The sequence below is a fragment of the Haliotis rufescens genome, unplaced genomic scaffold (genome assembly GCF_023055435.1).
Source record: "Haliotis rufescens isolate VD_foot unplaced genomic scaffold, xgHalRufe1.0.p SCAF_31, whole genome shotgun sequence".
Classification (NCBI taxonomy): Eukaryota; Metazoa; Mollusca; class Gastropoda; order Lepetellida; family Haliotidae; genus Haliotis; species Haliotis rufescens.
In genome coordinates, this window is record NW_025964013.1 from 5,554,143 (window position 1) to 5,567,806 (window position 13,664).

At 42.5% G+C, this 13,664-nt stretch overlaps 2 protein-coding genes across 2 annotated transcripts; both read right to left on the minus strand.

The window, feature by feature from the left end:
* Window positions 1-1,776: 1,776 nt before the first annotated feature.
* Window positions 1,777-3,656, minus strand: LOC125371786 (vegetative cell wall protein gp1-like). The gene is made up of 3 exons (XM_048380556.1): window positions 3,078-3,656; window positions 2,593-2,731; window positions 1,777-2,064 (listed from the first exon to the last, which is right to left on the minus strand). The coding sequence occupies exons 1-2, from the start codon at window positions 3,637-3,639 to the stop codon at window positions 2,598-2,600; spliced, it is 696 nt and encodes a 231-aa protein (XP_048236513.1). The 5' UTR covers window positions 3,640-3,656; the 3' UTR covers window positions 1,777-2,064; window positions 2,593-2,597.
* Window positions 3,657-9,437: 5,781 nt separating this feature from the next.
* LOC125371787 (gibberellin-regulated protein 14-like) lies at window positions 9,438-11,295 on the minus strand. Its single transcript, XM_048380558.1, has 3 exons — window positions 10,771-11,295; window positions 10,252-10,390; window positions 9,438-9,723 (listed from the first exon to the last, which is right to left on the minus strand). Exons 1-2 carry the CDS (start codon window positions 11,282-11,284, stop codon window positions 10,257-10,259), a joined length of 648 nt encoding a protein of 215 aa, XP_048236515.1. The 5' UTR covers window positions 11,285-11,295; the 3' UTR covers window positions 9,438-9,723; window positions 10,252-10,256.
* Between the last annotated feature and the right edge of the window lie 2,369 nt (window positions 11,296-13,664).

Sequence of the window (13,664 nt, forward strand, 5' to 3'; positions counted from 1 at the left end):
TAAAGTACAATCCTCAAAAGTATTAGAGTGTGTACTTTACTAAGGAAGTGTTATCCCAATATAACATTTGTTACAGTTTTCTTTGTTCACAAGAAACATTCAGAACAGAACTGTATTTTACTCAGGTCGAGAATCTCGGTATTTGGCAGACATTCATGTCCGTGATTGGCAGACAGTAGTTAACAGGAAAGTATACATATTACATACCAAAAACATCAGAATTTACCTTATTTCTATTAATTGAAATAGGTGTTGAAATCATACCACGTTAGCATGTCGTCGCCATTGCCCCAAACTGCACATCAAGATACTCGGGTGAACAATTGACTTGCCTTTGCATGTGTTTGTGACGGGTGCCACCGGTGGGGCAGGATACGCATACCTTTTCGCGAACACCTGGTATCATTACTCTTTGATAGTGATTAATAAACACATGCTCATGATATAGTCGGAATTTTACAATCGACTCTGCTTAATGCAGTGTTTTCCATTGATTATGGAAAGGGTTTTGTCGCTTTATTTTTATGAATATGGAAATGGTTTTGTTGCTGCTTTTTTTTTATATGGCGACAAACAATTATAACCATTATAATATATTAAGTAAATAAGTAAACAAACTTTGTGTTATATAACACACATTGTTTTTGTTACTCACTGACACAACCCCTTTACTTATCTGAAAGTGACAAACACTTTCCAAATATGAGTCCATTGTTTGGTTCCGACTGTGCCTTGAGCATGTGTTTATGAAGCATAATCAAATTGTGAGGATACCAAGTGTTCGTGAAAAAGTGAGCGGGCACCGGTCACAAACACAAACAGTGGCAAATCAATTGATCACGGAAAAATATCAGGCACCAATGATTAGTTCACAGGCTGTTTATTTAATCATAAACACGAAACACAATGTAGACAACGAAACGAAATGAGTGACGTTCAGTGCAGTAATCTAATTTTATCAATTTATATAGCGCTGAAGTTTCTGAGTACCTGTTCACAGGCGCTTTTAGTTCCCCGACCAGTGAATCCGTTTGTATTACCGCCTCCGTGGTCTAGTGGTAGAGCGATCACCCGGAGAGAGCAAGGTCCGGGGATCGATCCCCGGCCTTGTCATATCGAATATACGTTCAAAGATGGTACTTGTTGTTACCCTGTCTGGGGCTCGGCATTAAGGGGCAAAAACAAGGACTGGTCTGTTCGAAGTCAGTATACTGTGTCTGAGTGGGGTATTCATGTTAAACTGCGACATGGTATATCAGGGTGCTAGCTGTATAAAATCGGCATTTGTATATAAGTGCAATAATCTTGGACGCGACGTTACACCTCACATCCAGTTATCGTTCTCAACTCCCTGGGGAGTATGCACACCTGTGCAGTCAGTCGGGTGCTAGACATTTGCACGCAAATCACCATCTCTTGCCTGCGTGGACGCCTCGCTATCAACACCGTCACCACGTGACCATCATGTGACAGGAAGTTACTAAACGGTTTGATGTGAGGTTCCTATCAACAGAGTTAGGAACGTCATGATGACATTGCTTCATCAACATAACTGCTGATCAATCAAACACGGCTTCACTTCCACAGCTAAATGTGCTCAGTGATGTGTGGATTCCAGAAGCGTGAGGGTATCTTGGATTACTGCTTGTTTAGCTGGACATAATCCAACATGAGATTGCACATATTGTACCCATGTGGGGAATAGAACCCGGCCCGCGAACGCTTTAACCTTCAGGCTACCCTACCGCCAATCACGAAGTGAAGACAAAACACAAATTGCTGGAACATCAGTTTATTTACATTTAGGTATAGGAAGGAGAAGAATCTATATCCAACTGATATGTAACATTTTGTGTACAACCGTGATAATTGATAATTGTGCATACTATTAATATTGACAGTACCTTCGCAGAGAATCTTAACTAAACTGTTACCAAGGGCAACTGATGCCCTGTTAACCATTATAATCGATCTACCACACACAGGGGTTGAACTTGGATTCCCCTCCATACCAAGACACTATTTCACCGAGTTCCGTATGCAGTGGAGATGTTGCGACGTCCGCTAAAATATAAAAACAAAACTGTGTCTGAAATTACGCTGGTGGTAAGTCATGGATTGTTGTATACCTACTTGATTGGGCACAAAGGGCCCATGTCGTGGCGTCAGGCAATAAATACTTACATTTCTATGCAAATTGTTTGAATGGCGGATGCTTACCCTTTTCGGTAGCACCAGTGGTCATCCCTAATTTTCAATTGTTCATTCATATAATTTTCAAATGGAATCTGTTTCGTTGGATAATCCGGTTATTCTCTTGCATTGACAATTTATATTTGTGAACTAATTGAATTACTCTATATGGGCATCAACATATTGGTGTTAAATTTACTGGCAAAGCCATAAATACTCTATAAGTCGTTGTTTAACATGGCGCTATTTCAGCTGTCTGAATTGTTTGAACTGATACACTGATGCAAGTATTGTTTAGATAATGTGTTGAAACAGAAACAGTTCTATCCAATTTACGAAAGGAATGTGTTTGCCGGCATCACAATTATGTAAACATTTGCAATAAGGTCTGAGGCTTACCTGTATTAACCTGAACAGCAGGTATACGAGCCCACATAGTCTGCAACAAGAAGATTGTCACATTTCGCCGCCAGCGTCCCAGTACTACACAGTGAAGCCACTAGGTCGCTGCGGACACATCGTTGCGTGCACCCAGTTACTGAAATCAAGATAAAAAACAATTCAATAAACACCAGTATGCATTCAACATTCTCACTGTAAGACTTCTACCTCTCAAAGGAACACTTCTCTATTGTGAAATACCTACAGGCCTACAGTTCTAAATAAGTGTCATGAAACCAAAACCATTTATAAGATTATATTTGAGATTATGACCTGTCTTATTGCACCACACCAAGGCTCTTAATATCATTACACGTGGAACAAATACTAGTGTATCGAAGACCGACCCAACACAAACGTCTCCACGTTTCTAAGGACTCAAACCATCTGACATAATGTCTACATGTACAGCATTGATATCAAGGGAAAGGAAAGGTTCATACAGAAGGTTTTATCCGCGACTGTCGGCATTGTTGATTCTGCTGGTGGTGGGGTCGGTGGTGCTGTGGTCGGTGGTGGGGTCGGTGGTGCTGTGGTCGGTGGTGGAGTCGGTGGTGCTGTGGTCGGTGGTGGGGTCGGTGGTGCTGTTGTCGGTGGTGGAGTCGGTGGTGCTGTGGTCGGTGGTGGGGTCGGTGGTGCTGTTGTCGGTGGTGGGGTCGGTGGTGCTGTGGTCGGTGGTGGGGTCGGTGGTGCTGTGGTCGGTGGTGGAGTCGGTGGTGCTGTGGTCGGCTCTGGTTCCTTTGATTTGGGTTTCCTTGATTTGGGTTTCCTTGATTTTGGATTCCTTGACCATGGTTTCCTTGGTCCTCGTGTCTGCTTCCCGGGGTTTCGGACTGGTGCGGGTCCTGACGCTTGGTTGACTTGACAGTAGTCAGAATAGTACTTTTTAGCCAGTGTACACATGAAGTTAATATCGTATTTGTCGACGTATGTCGGACGTCCATGCGAGTACGATAGTTGGACTGAGCACGCGAACAGCAGGAGAACAAGCACGAAGGACGCCATCTTGGATCCAAAGAACAAGTAGTGATATTCTCCTGTCGACATTCTCTTTTATAGACGTGTCCTGAAACACATTTGTCTTATTGCTGACACCGATACAAGTGATAGTCTCTAATCTGTTATTGAATGTATCTCACATGTCTTTAATATCAGAGAATTAGAATATTCGGTTACAGAGGTAACCTTCTCAATGGCAAGCACCCAGTAATAGATGCCTATGCGATTAATTCATGCAACTTATTAAAAATACAGGAAATTAAGTTAATATGAGAGGATTGTCTTTTGACAACCGATTGAAGATGAGTTAATCGTCAGCATTTGCTCTTGATGGTAACCTCAATGTTTGACACTAGTTCATAGTTCTCAAAACGAGATACGTCCCTCCATGTGTAATAAAAAGGACAATCAGTCCAAACCCTTCCACAATGTCAGCTCAAACGCTAAAACCACATTTTGGGGTTTAGTATTGACTTCGTCGAGCTGGCGGTTCATTTTATCCACATAGTGTCACGTGACACCTGCCATACTCTACATTCATTTCAAATTAGCTGAATTTCATTTGAGTTACAGTTCAAATTAATATTTCCAATATGTAACTCATTCTAACAAATGATGCGTATTTGAACCAACTTCAACGTAGCAAAAAGAGGACATAAGATAATCTGGGCAGCAAAAGAAAGTATAGGTATAGGTCGAGTTCCATGATCAACCAGAGTTTGAATGAAATTGTGCAATCACAGGTAATGTAAGCTCGAGCAAAACAATGGTGGGGTAAGAAAATTCATTTTCAAAAGTTGTCTGAAATGTCACCAAACAATTGTCAGACACACTACAAGTTCATTGCCAACACAGTTGCCTTTAATAGCGTGTATGACCTCCAGCTGCCTCAATGAATGCTGTGATACGCCGCCTCATCGATGACGTGGACTGTAATCCGTTGCCACTCGTCTCTAAGGACCTGCTGCAATTCTTGTCTGTTGACGGGAGACGGATGGCGTGCTCTAATCTGTCTTTCAGATAGTCCCACGGCATTGTCGTGTTGAAACAATGTCCCCTGCTGTTGGTTTTGTAAGAACGGAAGCACAACTGGCTGCAACACTTGGTCTCTGTACTGCACAGCGTTCAGGTTTCCCTGTATAATCACCAACTCAGTCTTCTGATCTCCACAAATACCGCCCCACACCATGACACCTCCCCTGCCGAATGGATGGACCTCTAGAATACACGCCGGAGCCAAACGTTCCCTTCTGCGTCGATAAACTCGTTCACTGCCGTCATTTCGAAACAAGTTAAACCGACTTTCATCAGTAAACAGCACCCGACGCCAATTTCTCACTTGCCAGCGTCGAACCTGCCTCGCCCATCGTAGTCTCAGGCGCCGATGTTTAGCAGTCAGTACCATTCCTCGGAAAGAAGTCGTCGTAGTACTGTACGTTGGCTTATGGGATTTCCAAACGCTGTTGCTGCCGTCGCCGTCGCCGTTACGAATCGGTTTCGCAGGTGAATGAGACGTATCTGACCGTCTTCCGGTGGTGTTGTCACTCGGGGTCGTCCGGTTCTAGGCCTGTCCTCCCTGTCTGCCTGTACCGTTGAATCAGCCTGGCTACTGTCAGTGGTTTACAACCAAACCTTGCAATTTGGACCTGTGTTGCCCCAATTTCGGCCATACCGATGGCTCTCTCTCTCTCTCTCTCTCTCTCTCTCTCTCTCTCTCTCTCTCTCTCTCTCTCTCTCTCTCTCTCTCTCTCTGCTCCTGTGACAGTCGTGGTATTTATTTTGTGTGCTTTCGTCAAGTGTGGTTTTACCCTGCAGACGAACGCATTTATATAGCTAACATGCACGTGCAGTTTATGCCATAGGCGGGAAACCTGTTTCACCACTTTATTGTCAACGCACGAGCGCCGTCAAAAGTGACGCGCACGGGTGAGATGTTTTTTGGTACCCGTTCCTAGGCAGTCATATTCCCCATACCCACTTTCCACCAGTTATCGCTGTTTTTTTGGAAAATTACAAATTGCCAACCTATACTTTCTTTTGCCGCTTAGTTTACTTAAATGTTTCTACATAATTGTATAGATGCAGATGAACACGCTGATACTGAGATGAATACATAACAGCTAACTGTTAAGAACGTGAAACATAATTCTTTTACTCTGTTTCTGAACGCGGCACTCGACATTATTCAAGAAACAGGAAAATTTCATTAAACTTAAATAAAATACTGCGTTGGTTCATAATTTTGAATTATGTTCCAAGATTGAAAGTATTGAGGGAAATTAACCAATGTCCAGATACATACGTTAATTAGTAATATATAGTAGTTTGGATAAAACACTTTAATTGTCAAGCGGGTTAAATGTGTTCTTATTTTCCTGTCAATGATCCAAGTCACTTATTTGAGATGACTTCATGATCAACTGTACGATTAATCCCTGGTAGAATGTCAAAAACGGCAGCTTCAGCTCTTTCACAATTTCCGAGGTACAATCGAGCATGCTCCTTGTACCAAGATTCCAAAGAGCCTGAGACGTTGTTTAATCAAGATTACAGTAAGGCCTCAGTAAAGCTTTCAAAACGTTTTAGTGTTGACATGTTTGTCACTTTCATTCACGCCACTTTGAACAGCATTTCATTTTTGTCACGGAAAGGTCTGCGTAATGTGGGAGAAATGCCTGAAGTAATGAAGGTCGTAGACGTTCAGCATTTTAGTGGATTCCATGAGTACCGTTAGGCACTGGAGAACTTCCCTGGAGGGATGTGACCCTGTGATGATCAGATTCTGAAATGACTGAGGGATGCACCTGTTCACGCGATCTACCAATCAATAAGCGGGTATAGAGTTTCTTAATAATGAAAGGTTGTCCAGGCGAACACTGTCCATAGACCTAGTTTCCCTTTGCACTTAAGATTAAATAGTTTGTTATTTGTTTTCTATTTATAACTTATTCACTAATTAAGTACTGGGTAACTGATAGCGAGGTCGGGAGCGACATGACAATACTGGTGAGTGACACACTCATATGACTAATCTTGTCATCTCATTCTCGCTCACAGTAACGCGGCGAAGCCAGGAAACGTCCAACCATCCTAAAGTAAGTTTATTTATTTAAAATTGGAAATGTCGAATCGCCAGTTTGTTCATTATGTACTGACAGTTGTCGTCCTCAGTATGATTGACGTTGCTTGTAATGATCGTGTTTATTCTAATTCTCGGGATAACAAATTAGATTGTAGCAATTAAGATCGCGCTCATATTACTGAGGTACAAGACTGACCCTATATTCCGATCCACGAAATATGTCCACCAGATGGATACATCCTTGTGCAAGATTTAAACTTTTGAGACATTCATCTCTTCGGGCTTTCCCCCCACACAAAGCTGACACGCTGTGATATAAGTGGAATACTGTTAAAAGCGGCGTTAAACCAAACTCACTCACTATCTGGTCCTTCAGGAAAACGATTTTAAAATAGTTCCTTTGATGAATGTATACATCCAGCGTGCTTGCAGGATACGTCCGGCAATTTCGGACAATACATTAAATAAGGAAAATACAACAAAGCCTTTCTAAGCCAGCAGAAACCGAATAAAAATTACTTATGCTGAAACACTACATACCGCCACGATTGGTCAAACATTTGTTCATACAGAATGGCATGGTCCGAATCAATCTTCCAATGACAAATTGAGAGAGTCCTGTCAACTTCTCTTGCAGCGCCTGGCCCAGTTCTGCTAACGTAGCGGATGGCCTTTGACATCGCCGCGCACGTCTCCGGATCATGTCCAAGGCATACTCTGTTGGGGAAAGGTGAAGACTCTGGCTGGCCATTGCATTCTGGTAATGTTTCGCTGCTTGAGGTACTCAGTTATTTGCGCCTTGTGCGGAGCCGATTGTTAACATTTTGTAACTGCAGAAACCTGTTCCAAATTCCAAGAAAAGAACTAACGTGTTGCTGTGGATAATAAAAGTTTACAATACCAATTGCTCAGAGCAATTGGACGATTTTCTCTTAAGTGTCAAAATTAAGAATGACCACATAACAGGGTGCACGGAGGAAGTGCATGGTCCATGTGGAATTTTATGATTTAGTCCCGAAACCGTCCTCTGGTAGTCGTTTTTCAAAGCCGATCTTTCTTCTGACGACCGATCATGAAAACAACACAGGCGCCGGGACCCCGTTAACAGGAAAAGTATACATATTACATACCAGAAACATAAGAATTTACCTTATTTCTATTAATTGAAATAGGTGTTGAAATCATACCACGTTAGCATGTCGTCGCAATTGCCCCAAACTGCGCATCAACGTACTACGGTGAACAACTGACTTCCCTTTGCATGTGTTTGTGACGGGTGCCACCGGTGGGGCAGGATACGCTTACCGTTTCGCGAACACCTGGTATCATTACTTTTTGATATTGATTCATAAACACGTGCTCATGATACAGTCGAAATTCTACAATCGACTCTGCTTTATGCAGTGTTTTCTATTGGATATGGAAAGGGTTTTGTCGCTTTATTTTTATGAATATGGAAGGGGTTTTGTTGCTTATGTTTTATATGGCGACAAACAATTATAACCATTATAATATATTAAGTAAATAAGTAAACAAGCTTTGTGTAGTATAACACACATAATTTTTGTTACTCACTCACACAACCCCTTTACTATGAAAGTGACAAACCCTTTCCAAAATCATGTCAAAAATGAGTCCATTGTCTGATTCCGACTATGCCTTGAGCATGTGTTTATGAAGCATAATCAAATTGTGAGGATACCAAGTGTTCGTGAAAAAGTGAGCGTGCACCGGTCACAAACACAAACATGGGCAAATCAATTGATCACGGAAAAATATCAGGCACCAATAGTTAGTTCACAGGCTGTTTATTCAATCATAAACACGAAACACAATGTAGACAACGAAACGAAATAAGTGACGTTCAGTGCAGTAATCTAATTTTATCAATTTATATAGCGCTGAAGTTTCAGAGTACCTGTTCACAGGCGCTTTTAGTTCCCCGACCAGTGAATCCGTTTGTATTACCACCTCAGTGGTCTAGTGGTAGAGCGTTCGCCCGGAGAGCGCAAGCTCCGGGGATCGATCCCCGGCCTTGTCATATCGAATATACGTTCAAAGATGGTACTTGTTGTTACCCTGTCTGGGGCTCGGCATTAAGGGGCAAAAACAAGGACTGGTCTGTTCGAAGTCAGTATACTGTGTCTGAGTGGGATATTCATGTTAAACTGCGACATGGTATATCAGGGTGCTACCTGTATAAAATCGGCATTTGTATATAAGTGCAATAATCTTGGACGCGACGTTACATCTCACATCCAGTTATCGTTCTCAACTCCCTGGGGAGTATGCACACCTGTGCAGTCAGTCGGGTGCTAGACATTTGCACTCAAATCACCATCTTTTGCTTGCGTGGACGCCTCGCCATCAACACCGTCACCACGTGACCATCATGTGACAGGAAGTTACTAAACGGTTTGATGTGAGGTTCCTATCAACAAAGTTAGGAACGTCATGATGACATTGCATCATCAACATAACTGCTGATCAATCAAACACGGCTTCACTTCCACAGCTAAATGAGCTCAGTGATGTGTGACATCACGGGACATGTTGGATTCCAGAAGCGTAAGGCCATTTTGGATTACTGCTTGTTTAGCTGGACATAATCCAACATGTGATTGCAGATATTGTACTCATGTTGGGAATAGAACCCGGCCCGCGAACGCTTTAACCTCCAGGCTACCCCACCGGAAATCACGAAGTGAAGACAAAACACAAATTGCTGGAACATCAGTTTATTTATATTTAGGTATAGGAAGGAGAAGAATCTATATCCAACTGATATGTAACATTTTGTGTACAACCGTGATAATTTATAATTGTGCATACTATTAATATTGACATTACCTTCGCAGAGAATCTTAAGTAAACTGTTACCAAGGGCAACTGATGCCCTGTTAACCATTGTAATCGATCTACCACACATAGGGGTTGAACTTGGATTCCCCTTCATACCAAGACACTATTTCACCGAGTTCCGTATGCAGTGAGTGTTCCGACGTCCGCTAAAATATAAAAACAAAACTGTGTCTGAAATTACGCTGGTGGTAAGTCATGGATTGTTGTATACCTACTTGATTGGGCACAAAGGGCCCATGTCGTGGCGTCAGGCAATAAATACTTACATTTCTATGCAAATTGTTTGAATGGCGGATGCTTACCCTTTTCGGGAACACAAGTGGTCATCCCTAATTTTCAATTGTTCATTCATATAATTTTCAAATGGAATCTGTTTCGTTGGATAATCCGGTTATTCTCTTGCATTGACAATTTATATTTGTGAACTAATTGAATTACTCCAAATGGGCATCAAAATAGTGGTGTTAAATTTACTGGCAAAGCCATAAATACTCTATAAGTCGTTGTTTAACATGGCGCTATTTCAGCTGTCTGAATTGTTTGAACTGATACACTGATGCAAGTATTGTTTAGATAATGTGTTGAAACAGAAACAGTTCTATCCAATTTACGAAAGGAATGTGTTTGCCAGCATCAAAATTATGTAAACATTTGCAATAAGGTCAAAGGCTTACCTGTTTTAACCTGAACAGCAGGTATACGAGCCCACATAGTCTGCAACAAGAAGATTGTCACATTTCGTCGCCAGCGTCCCAGTACTACACAGTGAAGCGACTAGGTCGCTGCGGACACATCGTTGTGTGCACCCAGTTACTGAAATCAAGATAAAAAACAATTCAATAAACACCAGTATGCATTCAACATTCTCACTGTAAGACTTCTACCTCTCAAAGGAACACTTCTCTATTGTGAAATACCTACAGGCCTACAGTTCTAAATAAGTGTCATGAAACCAAAACTCAGTGTGATACCATGCATGTCCAAATGAGCTGCCATTTATAAGATTATATTTGAGATTATGACCTGTCTTATTGCACAACACCAAGGCTCTTAATATCATTACACGTGGAACAAATACTAGTGTATCGAAGACCGACCCAACACAAACGTCTCCACGTTTCTATGGACTCAAACCATCTGACATAATGTCTACATGTACAGCATTGATATCAAGGGAAAGGAAAGGTTCATACAGAAGGTTTTATCCGCGACTGTCGGCATTGTTGATTCTGCTGGTGGTGGGGTCGGTGGTGCTGTGGTTGGTGGTGGAGTCGGTGGTGCTGTGGTCGGTGGTGGAGTCGGTGGTGCTGTGGTCGGTGGTGGGGTCGGTGGTGCTGTGGTCGGTGCTGGGGTCGGTGGTGCTGTGGTCGGTGCTGGTGGAGTCGGTGGTGCTGTGGTCGGTGGTGGTGGGGTCGGTGGTGCTGTGGTCGGCTCTGGTTCCTTTGATTTGGGTTTCCTTGATTTGGGTTTCCTTGATTTTGGATTCCTTGACCATGGTTTCCTTGGTCCTCGTGTCTGCTTCCCGGGGTTTCGGACTGGTGCGGGTCCTGACGCTTGGTTGACTTGACAGTAGTCAGAATAGTACTTTTTAGCCAGTGTACACATGAAGTTAATATCGTATTTGTCGACGTATGTCGGACGTCCATGAGAGTACGATAGTTGGACTGAGCACGCGAACAGCAGGAGAACAAGCACGAAGGACGCCATCTTGGATCCAAAGAACAAGTAGTTATATTCTCCTGTCGACATTCTCTTTTATAGACGTGTCCTGAAACACATTTGTCTTATTGCTGACACCGATACAAGTGATAGTCTCTAATCTGTTATTGAATGTATCCCACATGTCTTTAATATCAGAGAATTAGAATATTCGGTTACAGAGGTAACCTTCTCAATGGCAAGCACCCAGTAATAGATGCCTATGCGATTAATTTATGCAACTTATTAAAAATACAGGAAATTAAGTTAATATAAGAGGATTGTCTTTAGACAACCGATTGAAGATGAGTTAATCGTCAGCATTTGATCTTGATGGTAACCTCAATGTTTGACACTAGTTCATAGTTCTCAAAACGAGATACGTCCCTCCATGTGTAATAAAATGTACAATCAGTCCAAACCCTTCCACAATGTCAGCTGAAACGCTAAAACCACATTTTGGGGTTAAGTATTGACTTCGTCAAGCTGGCGGTTCATTTTATCCACATAGTGTCATGTGACACCTGCCATACTCTACATTCATTTCAAATTAGCTGAATTTCATTTGAGTTACAGTTCAAATTAATATTTCCAATATGTAACTCATTCTAACAAATGATGCGTTTTTGAACCCACTTCAACGTAGCAAAAAGAGGACATAAGATAAACTGGGCAGCAAAAGAAAGTATAGGTATAGGTCGAGTTCCATGATCAACCACAGTTTGAATGAAATTGTGCAATCACAGGTAATGTAAGCTCGAGGTAAACAATGGTGGGGTAAGAAAATTCATTTTCAAAAGTTGTCTGAAATGTCACCAAAAAATTGTCATACACACTACAAGTTCGTTGCCAACACAGTTGCCTTTAATAGCGTGTATGACCTCCAGCTGCCTCAATGCATGCTGTGATACGCCGCCTCATCGATGACGTCAGTCTTCCGATGACGTGGACTGTAATCCGTTGCCACTCGTCTCTAAGGGCCTGCTGCAATTCTTGTCTGTTGACGGGAGACGGATGGCGTGCTCTAATCTGTCTGTCAGATAGTCCCACGGCATTGTCGTGTTGCAACAATGTCCCCTGCTGTTGGTTTTGTAAGAACGGAAGCACAACTGGCTGCAACACTTGGTCTCTGTACTGCACAGCGTTCAGGTTTCCCTGTATAATCACCAAATCAGTCTTCTAATCTCCACAAATACCGCCCCACACCATGACACCTCCCCTGCCGAATGGATGGACCTCTAGAATACACGCCGGAGCCAAACGTTCCCTTCTGCGTCGATAAACTCGTTCACTGCCGTCATTTCGAAACAAGTTAAACCGACTTTCATCAGTAAACAGCACCCGACGCCAATTTCTCACTTGCCAGCGTCGAACCTGCCTCGCCCATCGCAGTCTCAGGCGCCGATGTTTAGCAGTCAGTACCATTCCTCGGAACGAAGTCGTCGTAGTACTGTACGTTGGCTTATGGGATTTCCCAACGCTGTTGCTGCCGTCGCCGTCGCCGTTACGAATCGGTTTCGCAGGTGAATGAGCCGTATCTGACCGTCTTCCAGTGGTGTGACACTCGGGGTCGTCCGGTTCTAGGCCTGTCCTCCCTGTCTGCCTGTACCGTTGAATCAGCCTGGCTACTGTCAGTGGTGTACAACCAAACCTTGCAATTTGGACCTGTGTTGCCCCAATTTCGGCCATACCGATGGCTCTCTCTCTCTCTCTCTGCTCCTGTGACAGTCGTGGTATTTCTTTTGTGTGCTTTCGTCAAGTGTTGCTATACCCTGCAGACGAACGCATTTATACAGCTAACATGCACGTGCAATTTATGCCATAGGCGGGAAACCTGTTTCACCATTTTTTTGTCACCGCACGAGCGCCGTCAAAGGTGGCGCGTACGGGTGAGATGTTTTTTGGTACCCGTTCCTGTGCAGTCATATTCCCCATACCCACTTTCCACCAGTTATCGCTGTTTTTTGAAAAATTACAAATTGCCAACCTATAATTTCTTTTGCCGCTTAGTTTACTTAAATGTTTCTACATAATTGTATAGATGCAGATGAACACGCTGATACTGAGATGAATACATAACAGCTAACTGTTAAGAACGTGAAACATAATTCTTTTACTCTGTTTCTGAACGCGGCACTCGACATTATTCAAGAAACAGGAAAATTTCATTAAACTTAAATAAAATACTGCGTTGGTTCATAATTTTGAATTATGTTCCAAGATTGAAAGTATTGAGGGAAATTAACCAATGTCCAGATACATAGGTAAATTAGTAATATATAGTAGTTTGGATAAAACACTTTTATTGACAGGCGGGTTAAATGTGTTTTTATTTTCCTGTCAATTATCCAAGTCACTTATTTGAGATGACTTCATGATCAACTGTACG